This window comes from Anopheles bellator, chromosome 2, assembly GCF_943735745.2.
Source record: "Anopheles bellator chromosome 2, idAnoBellAS_SP24_06.2, whole genome shotgun sequence".
Lineage (NCBI taxonomy): Eukaryota > Metazoa > Arthropoda > Insecta > Diptera > Culicidae > Anopheles > Anopheles bellator.
In genome coordinates, this window is record NC_071286.1 from 61,401,124 (window position 1) to 61,426,268 (window position 25,145).

At 46.8% G+C, this 25,145-nt stretch overlaps 1 protein-coding gene across 1 annotated transcript in view; it reads right to left on the minus strand.

Annotated features, from left to right (window-relative positions):
* The window catches only part of LOC131211184 (protein turtle homolog A-like), a 130,911-nt gene extending 109,377 nt beyond the window's left edge, over nucleotides 1-21,534 (minus strand). The window contains exon 1 of the mRNA XM_058204556.1: nucleotides 21,405-21,534. Coding sequence (XP_058060539.1) covers nucleotides 21,405-21,534 — 130 coding nt within the window. The remainder of the gene's footprint in view (nucleotides 1-21,404) is intronic.
* Between the last annotated feature and the right edge of the window lie 3,611 nt (nucleotides 21,535-25,145).

Below are 25,145 nucleotides of genomic sequence, written 5' to 3' on the forward strand. Positions count from 1 at the left end.
CCTTTTCATCGTTGAAAGAGTGTAATTGTAAACCATAGAAGCACTGACCAAAATATGCTAATTTAAAATTATCTCCAACTTTGATCCTCTCCGGTGGTCCAATCTTAACTGCAACGATAAAACTATGCTTCCAAAAAACCGGTTTAATAAAACCGTTTGGCAGCCAGCACACTTCTGCGCCAACGCACTATAGTTCCAGTCGATCTACCACGGGGACGACGAGGTGACACTCCATCTTATCCTTCTCGACAGGACACGAGCGTTGCACGGCACCGGCGCTCGATGCCATGTCGGTTCGCTCAATCGAGTGTGAAATCATATTTGCCAAACTTCGTCGTTTCGCAGGGGCACGATGAATTTCGTCACTTCCCACGCACACCCACACAAGCAACACCACAAAGCACAGGTAATTTCGTTTCCCTTCAAGTGGTAGCGATTTGAGTGCAGGACGAGCATCCGAACCACAAAAAAACAAGAAAAAACGATGTCGACCAGTATTGGGCAACAGACGAAAAGGACGAAGCACCGATGCACCTCCTTCGAGCGTTTTGTGAAACTTTTCTCATATCGTTTTCGTCCACTTTTCCGAAACACGGTCACCACCGAGCGAGCCACCGCGTGTGCATCGCTTGTTAGAGTTTGCACGTGGCCCTGACGGACCACGCTGCCGATGGACGACGTCGATGGATGTAACTTTTCGAGGTTTCGATTCGTTTCGGTCCCGCTTTGTTGGGTCGTTGGGCTGGGTTTTAGTTTAACGATGGACCGGAGCGCACTGAGCGAAGGCACCTGGCAGCTGCAGCCCCATAAAACGCTCGTTACCGGTCGGCCCTCGGTCAATGAGTGGAATTTACGAGATCGCCCGATTCTTAAGATCGCCCACCGGCGGCCACTCGGAATCGATTTTCGCGGGAATGTTAACGAATTTTCCTCGCCAACTATGATTATCGCCGGCCGTGTTCGCACCTGCCAACTTTCACCGGGAGTTATCCGTTACGTTTTTTAAACTGCCAATTGACTTTTGCCACCGAAAAAAAAAACGCCTCCGTTATCGGGCGCACTAAATGGCTGGGGTGCCGTTTTGGGTGGGCAGATGAAAGTTTTAACTCGTCGCTTGTTGTGCAGCCATCGGCCATAACACTCTGTTTTAGTAGGAAAACTTCCCAAACGATCGTAGTTTGATGTGTCAGCGATTTTGCGCCTGCAAGGCTAACTTCGATTTAGGAACAATGAATGCAAACTATAATATGGAAAATGCTAAACTTAAGCTAGCCACCAAGCACCATCTAAAATGTAACAAAAATGTGACGCACAGTGGCTAAGTTAGTGTTATGAGTCAAAATATCCTCCAGATTCCTCCGCTCATCGTCAACTCCAAAAATGTTCGTCGTGATGTTGAGTCGTTATAGAAGCTGTTATGTAATGAATAAAGTTATGATATCGAAATAAGATATTTTTAAATAGACCGAATAAATGTTAGACATCTGTCTGCAAATTAACGTTCTGAGAAAGATGGTAAAAGTTTGGCTGCAGTTGTCACTAGAAAAGGCTGCACGCAATCTATGTGCGAAGGGCGGAATTAATTTGTTTCTGCTTTTATCCACCAATTGAATTGGATTCTTTTGTTATTTTTTCATCCAAAAATGATACGCTTTCAGCATGTTTTGTGTTGCTCTTTGGTGATGTGTTAATATGTTCAAGCGCTCTTGAGACTAAAATTATGCCTAGACACACCGATCGGCAACTGACAACTGACTGATCACTCATTGACAACTGACCTCACTCACATTTTTTGTTTTATTATGTTTTTATCAGACGAAGAACATTTAAACGATATCTAAACAACGAAGAAAAGTAAACATTAAATAAAATATTATATTCATTATATTCATTATTATTCAGACTTCAGAGACGTTCTCATATTTATACAAAAGAAACCTTGGTGACTAGCGTTCCGCAACATTCAAGAAGTGTTTTCTGAAACAATGCAACACTTATCACCCACGAAAACACCCACCGTTGATCGGGGTTTGAGAAGATTTCGATTTTCATGAAGATTTCCACAAACACTTGAAGCCCATCGGCAGGGTTTCGCTTAAGTCAGCTTAAAAAAGAACACCGGAATCTCGGCCCGATCGAGTACTCAACCGGAACTGTTTCACAACCTTTAAGAAACAGCCCAACAACCAACCCTGAACCACTTGAAGGTTTCGCAAGCAAAAGGCCACCAGGAAGGACTCTTTCGAAAACGTAGTCATTATTTTAATGACTTCGCTCACGGCTTCCAGCGTGCCGTCAAGGTGTACACCGGGCACCGATTACACGCGCCATTCGAGCTTCTCCTTCGTAATTCGAGCTGATGGCACTCTGCTTCAAACCTCGCTTGTTTGCCAGTACAAGCGAGCTGCGAGTGCTAAACCGAAATTTATTGAAAGTAAATGAAGGAATTAATTTCCATGCTTATGTCGGTCCAGCGGGAAAGGCAGCGACAGAAAACATAAGCCAGTTGTGCGGAACGCGGGGAATGAAGTCGGTGAATCACATCGGCGGTGTAACCGCGGCAATAACGAGGGATTTTTGGAGGGAACGCTCCACCAAAGCAATCCGATTACGGTTCAATGGATTCCGAAATTATGTTTTCCCATCGCCATGCCGTTAGGGTGGAGAGAGGAACTCGATGAACGCCGGACGGTTCACCACGCTCTTTAATCGAGAAGAATTTTTTCGTATAATCCCTTATCGTTTCACCCTTAGGAAAGCTGTCTGCGAGCTAATTGAGAAGCATTTTCATATGCCCGCGAGGGTCGGTTTATGTTGGACAATGTGAACTCAAAATCAAAACCCGGCCGGCCCCAACTGCTTGATAATCCCGACGGCGCACAGGGAAGTGTAAAATTTAAACAGATTTTCCGTCCTGTCTGTCCGACTAAGAACGTGAAGGCAGAACATGAAAATGTAGATAGTTGGAAAAAGCGCAAAGAAAATGTAGAGCAATGCACCAGATTCTTCTGCCAGCGCGAGCTCGGAAATAGTGGACCGGTTCTGAAGATGCAACTTTCTTGCGTTGCGCCAGGACTTTATGAATTTTAAATTAGTCTGATAATCTGGCATTTGTCGGCTTACAGTCGTCGTCGTCGTCGTCGGTATCTAGAAGTTGCTCCAAGACGAGGTGGCTTGACTTTAGCCGTTTCGGTTATGCTGGACCAGTAAGCGGTATGTTACAAAGGCTTCTGCGAGGATAAAAATGAAGCTTTCGGGGTGAAAAACCTTGCCTGGCGATGCTCCGGCGAAGATTCTTTAGTTTAACAGAAGAAAGCTTTAAATGTTGTGTATTCGCATGAGCGACGTCGTGAGTCGAAAATTAGCATGGAAATGCATAATGTCGCTGTCGGTAAAGGTGATTCATGTTTCCTCAAACCGTCGGTTCATGGAAGCTTTGCGTATTGATCTGGGAAGAAAAATGTCTCAAATTTGCTCGTGCAGGAGCTATGGCGACTCGAGGAGCGCAAACCATTAACTGCTTCAGGTTTCTTAAACAACATCACTAAAAAGATGCCCATTATGCTCTTTTCCCAAGCCAGCCTTTCAAACCGTCGCTAAAGGAACCGTAGCTACGTAGCTCTCTGCTCGGAAAAGCTTTTCAGCTACAGAACAATGCGACTCGCTCGCAGGCAAGCTCTCTCCGAGGACTTCCTTTTCAATTTCTGTACATTAAAGCCAAGATGTCACCAGCAGGAAACCGGCATCTCGCTACCCCGAGTGCAGCGTTGCGCAACTGAGTGCAACCTATCTATGGGCCGCTTGCATATGCTGTGTGCGAAGCCGAGAGAGCCCGGGAAGGGCGGTTGACAGACTTATCCCTAACCGCAACGGAAGTTATATTGTGCCAATCTCTGCAAATCACATCGTCGTGTCTTGGGATGCCAGCTGTCTTGCTGGGCTTAGAGTCAGTTGGAGAGTTCTTCGCACCGGCAGTCCGACCACCCCGGGGGATGGCTCGACGAATGAAGCCATAACCGATGCTGAAACGGAATAATAAGACATGCTGGTGCGCTCGGTGGCTCTTCAGATTAGTTGCATTTGCACCATGCTGTGTCTACCGGAACTAGCAGCCAGCGGCACTGTGCACGCCACGGGGTTCAAAATTAACCCAATCCATTAATATTGGCGCAATCCCACAGCGACAAAGTGCGCACGTTTGTACATCTATGGCACATTACGTGGAGACGAGAATAAAACATGAGCTAACGAGTAATAAAACCGATTACATGTAGTGCGGTATTTTTTGTGCCCTCACAACACAACTTTCATAGAATTCCTGTCACGGCAGCATCAAAATGAAAGCCACTGTCACTTTATGAAGTTCTAAAGCTGACCAGTCGTGCGACTCGTCTCTCGTACATCGCAGGAAGTGCTTGAGACCTTTTCCCATTTCCGCCATGTCGATCGTGACTGCTGCAAACTAGCATTTCTAGTTTTAATAGTAAAATTTGTAACTTTGGTTCTCGAGCCAAATGCATACCGAATTCTATCACATTTTCCACTTTCTGATTTAGATTACTTTACAATTTAATTTAATCCCTGTTTTGACTAAATTAAGCATCTGTTTCATTCCTTATAGTTTGATCGTGCCATTACGTACTTTAAACTGTGCCAATGTATTTTTAGTTGTTTGGTTTTAGTAGAATTCATTTCTATTCCTACAGGATGGTCTGCAGCATATTTTATCTCTAGCTTTAAACTCGATTTAAGCCCTGTTTCTCTAATGATGTTCTTCATTGGATGATTACAGCCTGGTCGCTGGGTGTGAAAAAAGGCAAACTTTAGTTATTTCATTAATTCATTACGCTTCCTCTGGCATGATCCAGGTCCAGCCGAGGCGAAGATGCTCCAGGAAGAAACGCCCAAACAACCACTAACGTGGCGCAAAGCCAGGATAGACAACCATTTTTGGCGCCGTTGTAATTATGGGGCCGTTTTGTAACGATGTGCGGTGGAGGCGCTAGGGCTTTCAAGGATCCAGGGCCACTGTTGGCCACTGTTTTCCACCATTTGCCAGCATGGCCATCGTTCCGTTCGCACACAGCCAACACCACGATGGACGCACAAATTACGGAAATGCAGTTGTAAAAAATACATGAGAATCACTTAAAACTTAACGCCTGCGACACGCCGTGATACGGCCGAAAAAGCCATCGCTGGCGTCCGGAGTGAGCTGTGAGGGGCTGCAATAAAGCCTACAGATCCCGGGCGCTGGTGGGGCGTGAACTGTGTCCGACAAGCCGTAGAAAGGCAACCGTCGCAAGCCATGAGGAGCCATGTAGTTTCCACTTTCGGAGCCCTCATTCTCGAGGGCTTAGACATTTCATTGCACGATCTTTTGGGGTGTAAAATGCTACGCCAGCACTTCAAAAAGACCCCACCAGGATTGGGCAACCTTTTACGAGGACACACTGTTTCAACGCCTCTCGTTCTGCTGACGGTGTTCGCGTTTTTGCACACACAGCTAGCAGAACCCCCCGTCTTGGGTCATCGTTTCTTTCGGTTACCTCCTTTTTTTCTGGGCGTAGAAAATTACCGGCTTTCGAAGAGGGCACGGCGCGTTTCTCCGGTGACACTGCTCCACAAATCCTAAGAACCGGGACACTGGACATAAGAAGCTGGTGGCGAAAAAAAAAACCCCGACGACGGTCGCTCTTTCTGTAACATAATTTTTCGCTGCCAGCAAATTATCTTTAATTACAGTTTTCGGAACAGAAGACAGACGGTTGCCAGGAGACTATGGGCGAACCTTTGAGCTCGGAAGGGTTAGGTGGCTATCGTTAGTCGTCCCCCGGTCCCGTGGGCAGTTTGCCGGCGGCAACTGGAAATTGTAATAGAAGTAACGAAATTTCGCTAACGTCTTCAATGGGCTCATTTATTCGTAAGTTCTACGAAGCTTCCGACGAAGGTTGAACTTTTAATTTGCCTAAGTGTGAGTAATTTCATCTTGGTTTATGTCACTGACGTTGCCGACGTTGCCGCTTTAAAAGGCAAAATATTAGAGATTATTTATTAAGGTAACTTAATTCTTTATCTTCAAGCTTTAAAATTTATTTGAATTCCATACTCTTTCAGGTAATAGCAAAATTGTTTGAATGTTTTTACAGGTGGCATGGTTTTGCTAACGCCATTTTCATTTTCAAACACGACTAACCAAAACGCTCAGTCGATGGAATGAAACATAACAATAGAGAAACAAAAAAACGTCGAAAAACAAGGATTCAAGCACTGATGCAAATTTTGTTCGCGAAAGCCCGGACACACGATTGCAGTGCGTGGCCAATGCAATGAATATTTGGTTAAATTCCTGAAACTGGAATTTCCCCAAAAATCGACTAACATCAAAACAAATCAGAGCTATGAAAACCATTAACATGTAGCTCCCCCATTCTGCCGATAGTGGGCTGATGCAAATTAAATGAACCACGAAATAATTTGATTTTTTCGTCGTTTCGCTATTTTATGCCAATGCCTCCCGGGGGCAGCAAAAAACCGATGCCCTTTTTAATGCTGCCATCATATCTGTACCGACAACGGTCGTGTGTGCCGCCGTGGCTTCGACACACCAGTTGGGAGTTTGGTGTTTTTCATCACACCCAACACCGCGGCGTGGAAAGATTAAAATTGGTAATTTAATTATAACGAATTTTTAGTTATTTTCGTGCGCCGCCTAGTGGTCGCTGATGTACGCTCTAATAATCGTTCGTAGCCGGTAATGGGTCGCTGGCCGCTGCATAAATGTGCATGAAGGTGCATGCGTCACACAGCGGGGACGATAAACCGCATACAGCGTAGGGCCGCATGGGGGGCGAGCCAATGCAACAACGGGATGGGACGAGACCGACGGCACAAAAAAATTGAAAAAGAGAGAACAACTCACCACGTACCAATCACACGGGACACGGTAGCGCTGCTTTCCCCGGTTTTGCACGCCGCTTTCAATCGTGCACCGAGTTTATAGTGATGGAAAATTTAATCGATTATCGATTGGCCGGGAAGAAAGCAAATTGGATTAATGGGCATTGTGTGGCCGGTCATTGAAAGCGTGGCGATGATGGAAATGACGGACGGGCGGTGTCGGAAAATTAGGGAAAATCGTGGTGTAAAATAATTGCATCACCAGGCCCAGGAGGGAAGTTGGTCGGCGGCAGCCGCGGGGTTGCGTTACACTCACCTGTAACGAGAAGCATTAAAACGATTTTAGTTCAAAGAGTGAAGAAAAGAAATTTTGAAATGTTTCGCACATCGTTGCTGATCGCTTGTAGGATCATCATTATAATAAAGAGAGCAGAAGACGAAAGAAAAAAACAGCTTTCCAATGACAAATGTATAATTTTTTAAAGCTTTATTATCTAATTTGTTGTTCGAAATGACGGCAATTTTATTAACTCATTTGAAAATAGACTCATTTAACTATTATGTTTCCTTGGGATTGTCCGAAGTTTCCAACGATTATTCTAATTTGTAAGCAAAACGAAGGGTTGTATGTAACTTTTCGGAGATAAAAATGTTCAACACAAAACAAAAAACATAACAAAATCACAGATTGTTAAGCTCACCAACATTAATTGTGGAAGGAATCGATTATTTGGGCACTTTTGGCAAACATTTTGGATTCCTTAAGTGAGAACAAAAATAAACTTCGCCTTTGAAGTTTAATGAGAGTAAATTCCTTATTTACTTCTTCTATTCTTCTTTTCAATCGGATTTATTATTGTGCACTTTTTTTTCGATGTGGGGCGGGAAACCTTCCACTTGTCAGCGGTTGTTTGGCAAAATTTTAAAGTGCCCAACAAATAAGCATATTGGTTTAGTATTTTATTAGTTTTTATATTTTTTCTTTCTCATACATAACCGCCTCTCAACGGGAGGTTTCCGAGTGCTTCCCGGCGACCGTATGGAACCGTTCCGAATTTATGCCGTCAAGCCAGCCCCGTAGCCCCCACACGGGCGAGAGATTTTTCCATTCGAAAATAAATCTCCTCCGGCGGAAAGGTCTCGAAGGGTTTAGCACCTGTTCCGTTCCGAGGGCGCAAAGAGTTCGCGCTGAAAAGCCGGCCCGGCACGCTGAAAAGGTTTATCAACAGCCGCCAGCAGGATCCAATCCTTTTCAAAATAATCTCCTTTCGACCTCGCCCGGACTGCGGGTTCCTCGCCCACCGGGAGCCACCCTTTCAGCGGCTCGAGCACGGGCATCCGCACGAGGCCCCTCATTGTCGGGACTGTCGGAACCCGGTTGGAAAACTTTTCTAACCTCATAAAATTTATCAACGCGAAGCAAACGGTCTCCAGTCCGTCGCGCAGTAACCGGGCCCCGTCGGTCGGTCCGTGGACCATCTCACCGCAAGCTGCCTTAAGCTTGTCAAATAAACCTCCGGCACTCAATTCGGGCAGAAATCGCACAATTAAACGTGTTTGTCCGAAGTTCATTGCGAATACGGTACGTGGAGAGATATTTATGCTGGAGCACCGTATACTTTCGGGAAACAAAACGGAGAAAAATGAAACAGTTTGCTGGACGCTCCGGTTCCGGTTGGCCGACGGTTCGGGGAAACCTTTGAAGCAGGCGAAAGGTTGAGCTTCTGCAGCGGGTAACGGGTAATTTGTCTACGCCAGCAAACCCTTAGTGCCCCTCATTGTTCGGTCTATTAAAGTGGATCGTTGATTAACGTTGCGTCCGTCATGCAGAACGGTATTTAATGCGAAATCGGTGCACGTTTTCAAACCTTATTAAAGCTTTCTTATTTTGTTAACACATTTTGTCAGTAACCATTCCCCTCTTTTGTTTCGAAATGTCGGCCATTTGGTGACGAAACCATGACAGCGAACGGTTCGCAGGAAACGATTACCGAACGAAACAGCATTTTTATCATTCAAATAAATTCTTCGATCGTCACCGAAATCATGATTGATAGCCGCGCGAATGGCCTCTTTGCAGCACATTGCGCCACGCCTACGGTACCCATGGAGAAGCACGTTTCGAGCACGTGCTGCCCGTTCCGCGGCCTAAGCGGTCTTGAATGATAGCGTCGTTCTCGCAGTTGGGACGGCGAGCGGGGAATAAAATGGATAATTTATTAATATTCCATAGATCTGTTAAGACGATCCCTCTCCATCGCGTCTGCGTGGCGCCTAGAGCCTAGAGGGCGAACGGAGAACCGATGAAATGCTGACCATTTCGAGGTCCAACGTGAGACTCAAGATGGATGACCGGTGCTCGGGTGTGAACACGACGTAATAATGCTCTCCGGTTGCTGGAACGGGCTCCAAGGCGCAACCCAAAGAATGTAGTAAAAATGCTACAAAGTACCCAAACTCGAGTATCGGGCAACAAAAACGGAAGAAGAAAAAAACCGAAAATAGATGGATAGCCCTCGAGTCGATTGAAAAGTTCAGAAAAAGAGCAGGGGCTCAGTCCGGTTCCAATCCCGGATCCCGGTGGATGGATGGGATTTTGGCCGCTTTTCCATTTCCGCTCGGTGGTAGTTTCTCTTCGTTAGCGCCATTGCCGAAACCGGCCGCTGTATGTCACGTCTGTTGCAAGGACAGCCCAGCCCGGTGACCTATCTTTTCCGCCAGCTCATCGGCCGCTGGCGCGGAGCGATGAGTCGAATGAGTGCGATGGTATGGAAAATAAATTGAAAACCATATAATCCGAAATTAGATCCAGATAGATGGTCCAGCGCATAACACGGCGCATATTACTTTCGCTGTTTATTGTTCCACCGGACGCCGAATGTAGGGCGACCGGGTGAGGCGGCGTAGTTCGCATAGATGCGCCATCGGTATTGATGGTCGTGTTGTGTTTTCGCTTTTTGCCACAATCCCTGCTCGCGGACCAATGTTTTTGACAACCTGCAATCGGGACCGAAGGATAAAGCGGACGATCTTCTACTGTCGTCGGCAAAACGGAGCCTGTCCCGTAGCGACTGCAGGTGTCAGAAAGCGCAACGATGCCGTCACTCACACCGATGAGTCGGTTTTGCGCCCTTTGCTGACCGCTGTTTGGAGCCCTCCGTTCACGATCCGGTCGGTCTGGCTCCATTGGAAAGGAAGACACATTGTCCCTAGATTCAGCTTCGAGCTGATCCAACGGTGACAAGATTTGTTTTTTTGTCCTCCTCGGCTCTGCCCGAACCCAGAATCGACGCAGCATCGTTCCAGCAGCAGATGGCATAAATCATAGCGCTGGGTTTCAGGAAAAAAAGGCGTGAAGTTATGCAATGTTGGCAAACACTCGCATGGCACCGATTGTCCTTCGTCTGCCGATCGATTTAACGTTTCTCATTCGCCGTTGATGGTCGACCCTCGACAATTCTTTCGGCGAAAGGGACGGCTCCCTTTTTTTTCGTGGGTCGAGATATTCCACGGGAAACCATGCATTTAGAGTTCCATTGCCCGAAAGGAAATGGAACATTGGCCCTGGGACTTAAACTGTGCACCGCAATTTCGGTAGTTTGCACCATCTTCTAGACCGCCAATCAGCATCGTTCCATCTAATCCGACTCAGACCAGCAACAAACTATCCAGTTGCCCTCGGTTTATGCAATTCGACCAAGTACGGCGGGGAAAAATCATCAAACATGCCCGGGATGGGTCCTCGAGTCCGACCAGAAAAAAACGCAAATAGTTCTGACCCCACATTTGGGATGGGACCAGCGATAAAACTGTCCCATCATAATCCGCAAAATGGAAATCAGTTTTCACAGGACCATAAATCTGGCACAATGTCGCTGGTGACGTTGGGCGTTCTCATGCGTCGGGGGCTACTTTATGACGATCGAGAGAAGTGCTATCCTTGACATGACATTGATGGTCGTCGAAGAAAAAATCGGAATCGTACGAAAGGTTTGTTACAAAACCTGCTCCGATATTCAGGAGCTATGCTGTTATGATTTCAACAAAACTCCCACTATAGCGATGGGCAATCAATGAGATAAAAGGAACGTAAAGCAATGAAAAAGTCATCTAAGTGCAAGGTTCACAAAACAAATAATTCACAAAGGTGAAACAGAAAAAATAGGCAGAAGTTTTGCCCAAATTACACATAGAAAGCGTTATTTCGTTTGTATTAGTAATGTACATGTTTGATCATTGCCTGATTTAGAAAGCCAATGCTCCATTATTTCCTTAATCAATCCAACTAAGCTTCCCCCCATTGCATAACAATTAATTTTAGGAAAGAAATTATGTTAATGTTTGCAATCATATTTTGTTTCAAGCAGCCTCTGCTTCAAATTCATCTTGATCAAGACGAGATACGAGCATTATTCTTGTTTGAAATTCAAACATTGCTAGTAATTCGTTTCGTCTCAAGTTTTTTTCCCTATTCAAGCTTACACAATATATTCATAGCAATTCAATAAAACATTGGTATTTTTAAAGTTTAATAGTTTCTCAATCAAACATAATGCTCCCCAACTACAATATTCGAAAAGCTTCCAACTGTTAACCACTCGTAAACTAAACTTTTCAGCATAGTTTTCATCTTTCGCATTTGCCATCTGTAAGTACTTTCGTCATTTGTTGAATTCCGAACCACAAACTCGTGCCACCACTATGTTGGATCTTATACCGCGCGGCTACAACCTCATTGAAAGAGAGAGAGAGAGCGCGCGAACTGTTCCTTTAAAAGGACATTTGGAAGGACGTTTGGAACTAGAGCTTTCAAGCGGCGATACATGCAAGGAAGACACAACTTTTGACCAAGTGCTAAGTGTCGGCTGTTTCTGCTGCCCCGCGTACGAAATGGTTTTGCACAAACATCAACAGCTCCTGGCTTTGAGTTGTGGCATACAAAATGGCGACCGTCGCCCGGGAATCGATCGCCACGTTGTGGTCAACGAGGCGATGGGGGGTTGCGTCAATAAATTAATATTCAACTAACGCTAGTTGTTTATGTGAGTTGGTGAATAGATGTCATTACTTGGGCCAACACACGGGAGCCAGGAGCAAGGTGCAATTCAGCGAGGAATGTCGCAGGTCGAAGGTGAAACTGGCCGTTTGGGGCCAGCGATGCTGACTGGGGCGAGGACCACCGAGAACTGCACGTCCTTAAAGGAGTACGCCGGTTGGCAGCCTAGAGATCTGCACTTCACCACCGGCGTGCACCTTGGCCAGCGCCGTGACCCCGTCACGTAACCCCACAGCCACGCATCCTGCGGTGGGGTTTAATAATTGAAACGCTCTTGTTAACAATGCTCCTTTCATTGGAACAACCTGTTTTCCAGCGCAAGGCACTGGCGAGCCGTAACGACCCGTAACCTTTCCCGCAATCTCCAGCTGGCAGCCCACGCAGGCCGGCGGTGCTTCAACTACTTACACTCCTACCTATTGTCCTTGCCTTCCGCGTCCCCGAGGGTGTGGAGCACTTAGCGGCTCTGCAGCTGCCGGCAAGCATTAGGAAATTCGAATCAATTAACCCCGAGTAAATATGCTCACGCCGAATGGGACGTTAATTTTCCCATGCATAATAAATGCTGCTGCTGCTGCTGTTAGTGTTGTTGTTGTTGGCGGTTGAGTTGTCACCAGTGGCCAACCTGACAAGTCACAGCACAAGTCGCACCGGACGACAACGCAGGACCGCGTTCCCTGTCCTAGCGAGCGTAAGCGTCCTGAGGGTAAGCCACCGGGACTTATCCTGCCAACGGAAGCCAAACGGATTTCTCAAGCCGTCTTACCGGAACAATTGTGAATGGCTTTTGCACTCGATGGCCGACACAACTCAAGACACAGGCGAATAGATTTCCGTCTTCCAGCGAAAGCTGTTTCCATACTGTCAACATGCGCAGGTTATGTGCCGTTCTTCCGTTTCCGTCAAGGATAGTTCTAAATACTCGACAAACGCTGGAGTGGAAGTCGAGTAGTTTCGAGTAGCCTCGGCTTTGACTAAGAATTTCCTTTGAACAGTGCGTCAAACGAATCCAAATTTGGAAAATTAGATGAAACAAAAGCCGAGTCAGTTCAAATTAGTGCAATTTGAAAGGGCAAACTGCATTTCACACAAACAGCGTGACTGTCGACCGGGCCGTGAATTACTGCAAAAAATGGTTAATTGCTAAAAAAGTGCATTTAAGAATGTATAGGAATTATAATATACGATACAAACGAGAAGCTTCAAGTAACGCCAAACGAGGAGCAGGACGATACTTCGTTTCGCAAGAAGCTTCAGGCCGACCGTGGCCAAACCAAGGTGTTTTCAACTCTCAAATATTTGCTTTTTCAGCCTGTCAGATGTATTTACATTCATTACAAACCAGTTCCTTGAACTGACATCCTTCGATCAATCGTGCGACTTTTGAGCCCGCACTTGGGTCCCGCATTTATTATGGATGGGTCTCTGGCTGTGGCTCCCTCTCGGCCATGCGCCCCAGCTGAATCTGCATCTCTTCCAATTCCTTAAAGGCAAACTGATGCAGCCCGTTCTATCGAGTTGATGACACCATGATGGATGATGCCACTTCCGGGGATGGGTAGTCAAATGCGATGCAGCAACCCAGCGACGGCGTAGATGCAACGGCGCCGTTCGGAAGGGATCCGATATGGTGAGCGCAACCGGACGTAGGATCAACTTCTTTCGTAGCACACGGGCATCATAACCGGGCCATCACCGTTACGGTTATTCGTGATCCACTGCCATCCCAGCGTAACGCTCGCCTTCGCTGAGCCGAGAACCACGGGGTACGACCGAGTTTTGTGATGAATTATGAAATCAACTAAACAGCGATGTCGGGGAATGGTTTGAGCTTTTTTTTCGTCCACTTCGTTCATCCACTCTCCACTTCCGGTGAGCTCCCGGGGACCGTGCCCACTACGGACAGGTAGCTGGGTTGTGTGCAGAAGAATATATTGTGACAGGTGAAGAATCAGCCCCATCACTCCCAAGCATCTTTTTTCGTGCATAACATTCTTCCGTGTCTTGTTTTCAGTCGAGATGGACACTCGGGTGTGCTAGAGAGTGCAATAATTCTGAAGTGCTTTCACCGTCAGAGGACACCGGAGGTAGAAAAGTATCCTTTTCTGCCTAGGAATAAACGATATGCTAGGCTGCACCGGTCAACAGGTTTGGTATTTTTCTTTAGTTCGCAGAAACAGCTCTGCTCTTTCCTCTGCTTTGGCTCATGGTACTGCTGCCGGCTTCTACTGGTAGAAAATTGTTCGTGCTTACATCACAGTTTGATTTGCACTTAGCTTTTCTGTGCCGTTTTAAACGAAAATAGGTCAGACTTTTCCTTTTTTTTGCATCTTGTTAGTTGCAGTTATTATTTTAATATCGTGAGTTCGTGAAAAATGAAACATAGACGTCGTCGTATCGCAAAAGGTAAGGCTCCTTTAAAGAAAATTGAATTTGAGGTGAAACAAAAATTATTGATTGATATTAAGTCAATGTACCGACATATTGCATAACTTCTCTTGCATATTCTCTTCAGATTCATGAATAGTATTTTTTCAATCCTACACCATAGTACGAATTTTACAAGCATTATATTATACTAATATGGAGTTCTCAAGGGGCAGACCAGAGATAAATAAAATAATAGCAATAAACTACATTTAAATTTATTCCTCCTTATTTTGCTACAAATAACGATTCTCTAGACAGCTAATAAGCATTTGAATTCTAGAGAAATTAGTGAAAGGGAAGGTAATTGCTGTGAGCCATAACCATGATCCAATCTATAATGATAATGATGTATAATGTTGTTTGATGAAAAATTTTAAATCACCTACAGTTAATATTGCCATTATAAAGCACAGAACGAGCTGCCTTCTGCTCTCTATTTGCAGTACCACTGTACGATTTGCCTTTTTCCGTTAAAACTCACACCAGGTGGTAACGCTACACTGACAAAGCACTAAGTGGAGCTTAACACGTTCAAGGATATGACGTTTCATTGCCACCCTTTCGGGTCCTGGGACGTAGGATTTGCGGCCAGAGCAGAACGGGGCGTCAATTAAATGAAGCTATCACCATGGCCAACACTCTCGCAACGTCCGCAAGCTCACCGAGCGGAAGGTACCTCGTGGGTTGGCAAAGAATTTTCAAGCAACATTTAACGGTGACAAAAACCTTAGACCACGTCCCACATGAGGCCTCGTGTATGTATGTGTGAAGGAGAGGCCGGGAGCTAGCTTTCAGAAGTTGCTTTTTTGCTCGGGGAATAATCCCAATGCCAGCAAAACACCGGAAAACGATAACGACTCTCCAATAGAAGGCATTACAGGCGGATCATGGCAGATGAACTGTGAACAAAGTGAGAAAGACTATAAACCGGGCTAGTTTCGGGCTTCCTGTTTGCAGATCGTTCAGGCCAACTAATTGGCTTAATGAGCATCGTAGCGATTATGCGACCCTAGCCGGAGGAGCCAAGAGCCAGTCGGCCCGGTCGGGGTCCGGTCTGTCACGCTCGACCGAAAGTTCAACCGGGGTTCAAGAGGAAAATGATAACGCCCGAGGATGCGAAGTACGTGGTCAGTTGAGATGCTACTTTCGAAAATAGTTTTTTACGACCCACTGGCACTCGTGAGGATTAGGCTCTGTTGGTGAAAAACGTGATGCGGCTCAATTTTGGGACCAACGATACTCGCCATCAGTCATTAGTGCGGCGGCTCCCACGCGTAGTGACCTTTGCTAAACAAAGTTGCGTGGCTTTTTCCCCGCTTGTTTACAGTCATGTGGAAAAGTTTGACGAAAGTCGACCGGCCACTCAAACCTAATTAATTCGTTCGCCATTTGAGGTGGATCATGTAAACATTAATTTGGAAAGTGTGCTTAGGCTCAGTTGGGTATCAAACAGGTTATCTGTATAATAAATGAAGTCCGCTCAATGCAAGTAAATGGACCATTTTGTGCCAGTTGATGTTATGTTATGTTAGATAGAGTAACTATAAAAATATGTAACTATTCAAATATAATTTCAAATGCCTCAAAAGTAAACTGAAAGTTAATTAGAAACAAGCAACAAGTTAAACTGAGCCATATTCTATTTCATGATGCGAATATTAGTTAACTCCTCAATTATTGTCGGTCCGAAAGGCCGTCGACCTTCTTTTTCGGTGGGTTTTATCTCCCAGCACCGCCAGGACGTCCTTCTCGTTTCGGTCCGGTTCCTTTTTAGCTAGTATAATTTGAGTTCACAAAAAAAGGAAGAACAACAGTAAAATGTAGCTTAATTTCGGGTGTCACAGTTTATCGCAAGACGATCGTCATCCTTTCCGGCAAAGGTCGTCCGGGGCGATAGCAAAACACTACGCGCCGCTTAATGAGCTCTGGAGCTCGAGCAGAAGGACCCAGCCACCAGGCTTCAAGGATCAAATCAGGTCAAACCAAAACGCGGCAGCAACAGTGAAAGAAGAAAAGGATTGCCGTCGTTTTTTTTTTGCCCACGTTTCTTCCTACTCACGATATCTTGGTTCGTAACTATGGTTCAAATTCACGCACCTGGAATCCGGTACCCGTCGGTGAAGCAGAACCAACGAAGGGCTCGCCTTTTTCGGCTTGGCCCGCCCCCGTTTATGTGCCGTTAAAAGTGCGTAAATATAAATTGTCAAGATTAACCTTCTCCGTGGCCCCGTTCCATGCCGGGGAGGGCGAGCAGGCGCCCCTTATCGCACGCGGCGGCGCCTGCGATTAGTCGAGAAGGGAAGAAATTAAGGCACTCGCTGTCGAAGAAAACAAGCCCCACGGGTGTGCTGACTTAGGGAAAGGGCTCGGCAGCATTTCCGGTATTTGGCGGCCTTACTGCCAATTTTCAGTCGTTTTTTCTTCGTTACGGGAGGGCTTAAGTTTGGCAGTTGTAAAAATTTAAACACCCGCCACTTGTTCACCAGCTCGGGGGGCCGGTTCGTAATCGACATTCGCAATCACTCCATTCTGTTCGGCGTTTCGAGCGACCCTTTTCGGTAGTGTATTTCTTCGACAATTTGCGGTACCGTTACGGGGCTGAATCCAACGAATTGACCCTCGGTTGGCGAGTCCCGTCAGAGCAGCTTTTCCAGGCCGACGATCTACGAGCCGTGCGCAGGCCCACGGTGGACGACTTTGCACGCGCCCTTATCCGTTGCATAATTAACCCGTAAATGTGTTCCCCGTCTGCGATAATTTGATTTCACAATTGGCCACACAATGTGCACGTGTTGAACGGGAAGGGCCGGAGACGCCCGGAGGGACGCCCGATCGAACCGTGCTGCTGCCCTGCCCGTGAATCCTCTTATCGGATGAAATCTGAAAAGAAATTGGCATTTTTTTACGTTCGTTGCCTCGTGTTCTTTTATTATTCTCTGCCCCAGTGTACCCTGGGCTCTGCTTGAGCCGCTCGTTCCATCTTACGTTCTGATTTAACTTCGCCGTTCCACCGAAATAAGTGCTCCCACCATGAGCCGAACCCCGAACCGTGGCACTTGGTTTCTTAATTCTGGAAAAGAGGGGCAAATTCGTTTCGCGAACCACGGGCAGCGGAGGAATTGGGCCAGAGAAAACCGTGAAACGTGATTCTAATTAGCGCAAAGTGCATCGCCGTGAAGGACGGCAGCAATCGGTGGCAGGCCAGTTACGGGCCGCGGAGGTTTATTTAAGTCCGTCACTTGGTGTTCAGGTTTTTTTGTCTTTCTTTTCTCTCAAGCAAGAACGCCTTGAACGAAGGCGCATCGAAGAGACGGTTGGCACAATTTGAAGCATTCTTCGTACAGTGAATGTATCTAGAATTGCAGTTATTTTAATTAAGCAACAGAAGTCATCAGTCCAATGCTCGCTAGATTGTTCAGTTACTTTGAAATACAATATATTATGAAAGAACTTATTGTTATTTTACAAAAATGTGGGGTATCAGTAGCTTCGGTTAGTTATTGAAAACCAGTCATTAAATAATGCTTGAAACGAATAACGTAGATTAGTTACCGACAGCCTCGAACTCATCTGTCACTTCCAAAAGTCCCGGCGAACACCGAAGGTACGCTAATGCCGTAGCACTCAAAAACTATTTCTTTAAGATCTAGTCTAGACCGGCAGATAATACTTTTTTGCTCACAAGCATTAGTTTAAAAGTCAAGAATCCCGCAGAAAGCCACCCTGTGGCAGAGTGTGGTAGAAAACTTGCCCGTATCTCGCTCCCGATGGCACCGTAAGACAAAGGACGCGGACGAAGCTTTCTTGTGAAAACTCTTGTGACGTTGCTATGCATGTCCTGTCACCGCCGTCGTTGCCGCACACAGCGAACGGCTGATGGCGGTTGATTGGCCAACCAAAGTTAACCGAATGTGGTCGCCGAAAGTCGAAAACGACGAACGCGAGCCATAAAAGCTCAAGAACCTGAAAAGTGGTTGCAGTTTGTTGGCTCCATCCACATCGAGCCGGAATGTTTTTCACCCGTTTCTTTATTTTTACTCTTTCGCTTCAACATGTTCAACCGTCTGTGACATTGTCAGAGCTAGAGCCGGCTTTTGCTTTACTGGCCGTCTCATTCTAGCACTCAGCGTAGGGTTTCAGCGCGAGCACCACAGTGACATTGATACGTTTATGATCACATTCTGTATTTCTGTTGCCTCCATTGACTTTACGCTTCGCAAACATCCAACACAGTTTGGGGTTGCAATTTCGAATAAATATCATTTGTTTTCCAGACCATTCTTGTTTTATCCTTCTCGGTTGCGGGGTGGTGTCGCGGACTGTGGAACTAGCGGGCGAATGACGCCACCAGCCAGCAGACCGTGAACACATTACTTCGCTAGATCGTAGAACGATGCAATCAGTCACTTTAATCTCACCGCTCAACGACTCTTACTCTTATCCGCTTCACTTGACCTTGAGTCTGTCCTCGGTGCTTGAGCAGGTGCGTCGAGTAAAAGAAACGTAAAAAGTAACAGAACCGAGAGTAAAGCTCGAGAAGGAACGGAACGGAACTAAGCTCCTGCACTCTTCATTTCACGGTGGAGACGCCTAGTGTTTCACGCCGCTATGTGGCTTCGTGAACGGATCGCGCTCAACCTGAAGTAATGCGATTAATAATGATAAAACAATGAGGTAATAACTTACAATTTATCACGGCAACTCGTACGAAGAAAGTCCTCAAATGCAATTAATGTAGAAAGAACAGTAACTTTATGATTCTATTATTGAACCCAATTCAGCATGGATTCGGAAAACAATATTTTAAAACAATAATTCCGCAAGATTTGTTTTTGTTCATTTAATTTAATCATCCGATTCATTGACATCTTGAATATTCACTTGGGTTGCATCCATGCCCGGTTCAATGCGACAATTGAATCTACGTCAATTGATATCAACTTACCAAATCAAATTAAAGTGGTTCCCTCTTGCACACTGCTTTAATGAACCACCTGAAGTGCGTCAACAAGCGGGCATTTGTCTTGAGGCACCATTTGTTGAATCAATAATTTCCTAAGACACTCAACTGTTTGCATCTGCCGCCACCCACCAGCCAATCATAACATCCACACCGAACCGTCGCTTCGAACGCACGTCGTCGTCGTCGTCGTCGTCAACGTCACTTATTCAGCCCAATTCCGGGCACCCGGCCGCACATCGATTCCGGTGGGATTTCGTTTTCCATTCCGTGCGGTTTCACTTTCCAATCAATCTCCCAGCAGCTCATTTTTCTTCGTTTTCCCTTTTGTAATACTTTAAAAGGCTTTCTTTCGCACCGATGCCAGCTTTAGAGCTGACGGACATCGACCAAAGAGCTCTAGGACGTCGGCCTGTGATTCGACGCGCCTTCAGCACCAAGGCAAACGGTAAAATTCCAGTGACTCTAAGGCAGACGAAAAAAGAGGATCCACCTTGAAGATGCTAGGAGCTCCTCGAGTGACAATGACGATAGAACCTGCGAAACGTCAACAAGTTCTCAATCAATCATTGTAGGCGAAGTGTGAGATAAACATTTTTTTCTTTCTCTCTCTCTAACTCTCTTTCTCTCAGTCTTTCACTCTCTCTCTCTCTCTCTCTCTTTATTTCCCTATCTCTTCTTGCTCGCCGAATACTGACGGAGCTCGTCTCTAGCAGCCACTTGGCTCGACACGTTCCGTTGATTCATTCATCAAACACACGGCCAATGCTGACAAACGACCAGCGAGCAAACGAACGTCCGGGTCCACGAGTCGGAATCACGCCGGAACGCTGCGAAGATGCTGTGGTGCTAGTACGGTGCTACCCGAAAGGACGAAAGAAGGATGTGATTATTGTATGCCCAGAACAAACAGCTCGTACAAACACCATCCAATAGTAACAGCAAAATGTTCGGCCAGTACGGCCAGTAGCCAGCCTGTGCAAGGATGCCACTTTTGTTGTTGGTGCTGTTTTTGCTTCCTTGGAAAGTCGTCGTCAAAAAAGATACCAGCACCCGCAGGCGAACGAAAGCAAAAACACTCTATTTATCGCCTCGATACTTAGGGCTTAGCTGTGGGGACGAGTTGAAGATGCTACTCACAAGCTGTGCGCAGAAAATTGTGCTAAGCTAGTTAGTTCGAAACGGCCCGTCGAAACGAAACAATTTAGATTAATAAGAGGTAAAGAAAGCAAAAGGCAAAAGCGTAAAATATTAATCAATTTTCAAACTTTCTGGTCTTCAGCTGCCCGTATCTTTGTTTAACTTTCTTTTTTTCTTACTGTACTCCCACAATATTTTGTACGGAATGGAAAAAAACTTCTTCGTACGCTTTAAGAAAAAAACCATCCAAACAGGAAACAGCATACTGCAACGGTCGATAAAAGTCCTCTTCGGTAGATGGATGGTTCTCGGAAACAAAAAATCAAAAACGTTTCACCAAAACATTACCGGAAGAATGTGTTACTTTCTTAACGGGAAGTAAAGACTGTCACTGTTTAAGATCCGTTCCATGGAAATTGGGTCTGCACGGCGCACAAAAAGCTACTTTTAACATATACAGCATTTATCAACCACCTAGTAAAAAATGGAGCTCGTTGCCGAAGCATCGTTTCCTGAAATGCGCTACAACATTCGTCAATGCTGAGACAAATTTTCAGGCCAAACAAACTACTTCCGTCCGTTGGGTTGTCAGCACTGGCCATTGCCGAAAAACGTTTTCCACTGGAAGCTTTTTACCTCTTCAGACTTTTTGCATCACATTTACCAAATATCGCAAGGTCGAAACAACTTCAGCAGCGAAATTTACTTTTTGTGCTGTCTCAATCGTTGTCATTTGCGAAGGGTATAGCTTAGTACTAAAGTGGAAAATAACCAAACGTATCAAGTCCAAAAGCATGTACAGTTCAGTAATAACATAAAATGCTACTACTGTACCGTAAGATTGCCGTAAGCTGTGCAAACTTGCATTAGACTATTCTAAAACCAATCGTTTCTCTGATCCTTTTAGTAACGACTTACCATGTTTCTCCTTGTCCAGTGCCGCTTGCTGCAAGCCGAATGTACACTGCACTATGATTATGTGGATGAAGATGATATTAAACACGCGGTTAAACCGAATGGCCACGTTGTACTTCATTTTTCGTCGCATTTCGTCGCCACTTTTTGCACGTTACTGGCGTGTATTTGATTAAACTCTCACTTGCTTCGTTTTAGCACAACTAACAAGCCTCCGGATGAGTTGGAACCGCCATCGGAGCACCGGAGGACGCATCGACCATCGAGCGATCGACTTATCTATTGCCTAACACTTGCACAGTAACACAATTCTTAATCTGCTGTAGCCGCTCTACTTTGGCTCGCCTCTGTTTCGAACAGCCACTTCATTTTTCATTTCTATTTCCACACAAATACACGAATCACTTTCCGGTCACCGGTGTTGCCTGACGAAGGAAAAACGAGAAGCATGAAATTTAGTAGACGGCCTCTTCACATCCCAAACCCCCTAGGCAGGTTTTAGATCCTGTGCCCGCGATTGCACCAATCAGTTAATTATGTTTTACGATCGACTTGCGAGCCAACTGCAGACGAGCGCCACACAATGTTGCCACATTTTTCACACTGTCCCCGGCTCTGAGCCGCACCGGAAACATGTTATCACTTTATCACCAAGTGGCCACCCCTCTCGGCTGCCTTGCTACTGCGGGTCTGTTTTCGCTTTTCAAATCGATAAATTATCGCCTCCATCGATGAAACTCGTCCCGGATTGGCCGCCACCTGGAACGGAAAAAACGGGGAAAACGGTGACAAAAAAGCGCTGTAAGTATTTGTGCTCCGAAATGGTGTCAAAAAAAGGATTGAAACTTGAGTTATGGAGCGGCGGGTCTCGGGCATGCCTGACCCCACCGGATCCTAACCCACGGAAAGAGGGGGAAGGAAGGCAGGGCGGGGCAAATGGTGCCAGCGTGTGGCCGAAGCCGAATCTCGTGTGCATGTGTGTCGTGAAGAAACTTAAATTATGACACTGTCCATAAAATATGGCCCAGGATTAAGTGTAGTGAAATACGAGACAAACAGTGGTGCCGAGGCTTTCACAGTTTATGTGACGTTTTATGAGGTCCTCCAGTGCCGCTAGCCCCCCCGCTGACCCCCCACACCGCCACAAAGGCCGGTTGGCTAGCGCAGAAAAGCGGACTCGGTGCCGAAGATGTTGCCGAAACATGGCAATAAAAATGTCTTCCCCAAACAGTGTTAAGCCGACGCGGATGTCAATGAAGATATAAAGTAGTTTATTTGTGCCGTGCCGGGCCCTGCCCGCGGTGGAAATTTTACACCGTCTGCGCATTGTTAAATTAATTTCCCACTTTTATACCCGGCCCCCTCGACCTGATCCAATAAATTCCTTCGCCGTGTCTTCTGGGACCACCACACGTCAGCACACATTATTTGGAAAATTAAAACTATTTTAATACCTGCAAGTAAACCCGGACTTTGCGCAACAAAGTTATAGCTGTCACATACACATACACACGGGTTGTGGAAAATCGTTTTTGGTTTCAGTTTTCCCACAGCCCAGAAACCGAGAGAAACCGGAGACCGGAAACGCCCCGGAAAACTTCAGCATCCCGGGCATGCCGGACCAAGCTGGGCCAGTGGGTTTTGGGCAGTGAACGACAGTGAAAAAACAACAGACACCACCACACTGCACTGCACACGGGGGGGAGTAGCATAATCGTTCTAATTAGTTGGGGGACAGCCACTAAGCTATCGTCCATGGCCACACGAGGGACACGATGCACCACCAACCGGACCGGTTACAGGCTCGACGTGTTGCCATTTTTTTTATTCCTCAGCTTCCACTGTGCCAGCTCGGGTCGGGTGGCGAGAGTTTCCCCGGCCCCCGGGCGAACTCTCGTTTTCCCAATTTCCGGTGTAAACTTTCACGGCTCCCGAAGCCGGTATCGATAGAAAATTGCTTTTCCCGATCGGCTTCAGTTTGCGGCGCCGGGGGTTTGGGTTTCGAGTTGATGGAGCAGCGCTCAGTTCCAAGGGAAATTTAACCAAACCACGGCAAGACCCGAATTCCTGGACTCCTGTCCCCCCCCAGGGGTACGGTAATATTTGAATTTTTCCACGCCCCGGCATGCGACGTGGGCTCCTAGTTGGTGGTGGAAATAGAATTTTACTATTTCTATTTATGCGTTTGTTCCGCCAGCTTGCGCTGGAAGTTGGAAGCCACCAACTGCTACCCTGGAGTGTATTTTGGAGGATCCACCCCACCACGTGGCGGTACGTGAGCGCTGCGTTTCCGGCTTCCCACGGGCTCCAGTAACAAATTCGATTTTTCGGCAACAGAATTCACGTGCCGTAAGGGTGTGGTTTCCACTTTTGACTCGGGTCTCGGAAACTTGTTTCATCATCATGCCCATCATCGTCCAGCGAACAGCGGAAGTCACGTGGCCATCTTCGAGAGCTCCGTGAGGTTCCAGCTACGCATACACAGCTACGCAGCGGGCAACTCTTCGCAAGTTCAACAAATCGATCAAAACCAGCGCTTCGTCAGGGTTCGATCCGCTGATCCTGTGATAGCACGCGTGTGAGTATGTGTTGGTGAAGCTCCCCAAAAGCAGTTCCGCTTTGCGACAGGTTTCCCCCGAAATCGGATCACACCGGAACATCCGGATTCCTATTGGCAAAGCTCGTGGAAAACGGATCGCTAGTGCCGCGCAGGCCGAGAAAAGTTTGCGAGAAAAACTTTCGCTACCCCTCCGCCTCCGGGTTCGTAGGGGTGCTGGGCAACGGAAGGGCGAAAATCGGCCCGCAGACCATCGCCATCGCCTCGCACCGGGCGAAGGAGAATGAGAAACGGCAAGAAGTCTCGCTTCCGGTTCCGGGATTCCGGGAAATCGCAATTCAAATACACTGCGTCCACGACATGACGGACGGACGGGTGAGGGCCCACTCGGTATGCGGTCCCGACGGTTCATACATATTTATCAACTAACATCATTAGCAGTAATCATTCCGTTTCGTCCGTGTGTACAATCTTGGCATCTCCGATTGGCTTTCGATTCGAGCGCTCCGCGGTCCCGTTCGGGTTCTTACTTCTGGGCACTTTTTGCCTGTTCGCTCACCCGCTGCGATTGCGATCGCACTATTTACACCCACATGTCGGTGCCCACCTATCATTTGGGTGGTGTATTGACGTCCACCAGGAACAAGGAGCCACCAAGAACGGTACAGGTTTCAGTGGGTCAGCGGCAGAAGTGGTCGCCCGCGCACCCCGCGCCCGTGCATCATTGTTATGCGCCGTATGCTGCTCCCCACACCCCCGGGTGCCGTGGCCGGGCTGTTAGTCGTCAAACAAAAGGTGAAGAATCTGTTTGTCATCAGCGCTGGGGTCGCAGTGCGCAGGGCGATTGGCGAGCGTCGAAGGCGAACTAAAACCTTCATTTAGATTTCGTACGTGGCCGGCGACGTGGTCTGTGAGCTTCACACGGCACAGGAGGGGGGTACGGTGGTGTAGCGGTGAACGCGTTGGGCCGGATGTCCTTTGTGTGGCGGACGGGAAGGATATCATCATGACACCCGCACATTACGGCACGGTTCAATTGAGTGGTTTGATCCTGATTGATTTCTCTGCCCGACTCGAATACGCGATGAGCTTTGGTGTGTGTGTGGGTGTGGCGAAATAGCACGCATTTCCGTTTCGAATGTGACCCTTTAACAGGACACGAACGGATCGGTTGCAAGCGTTATCGA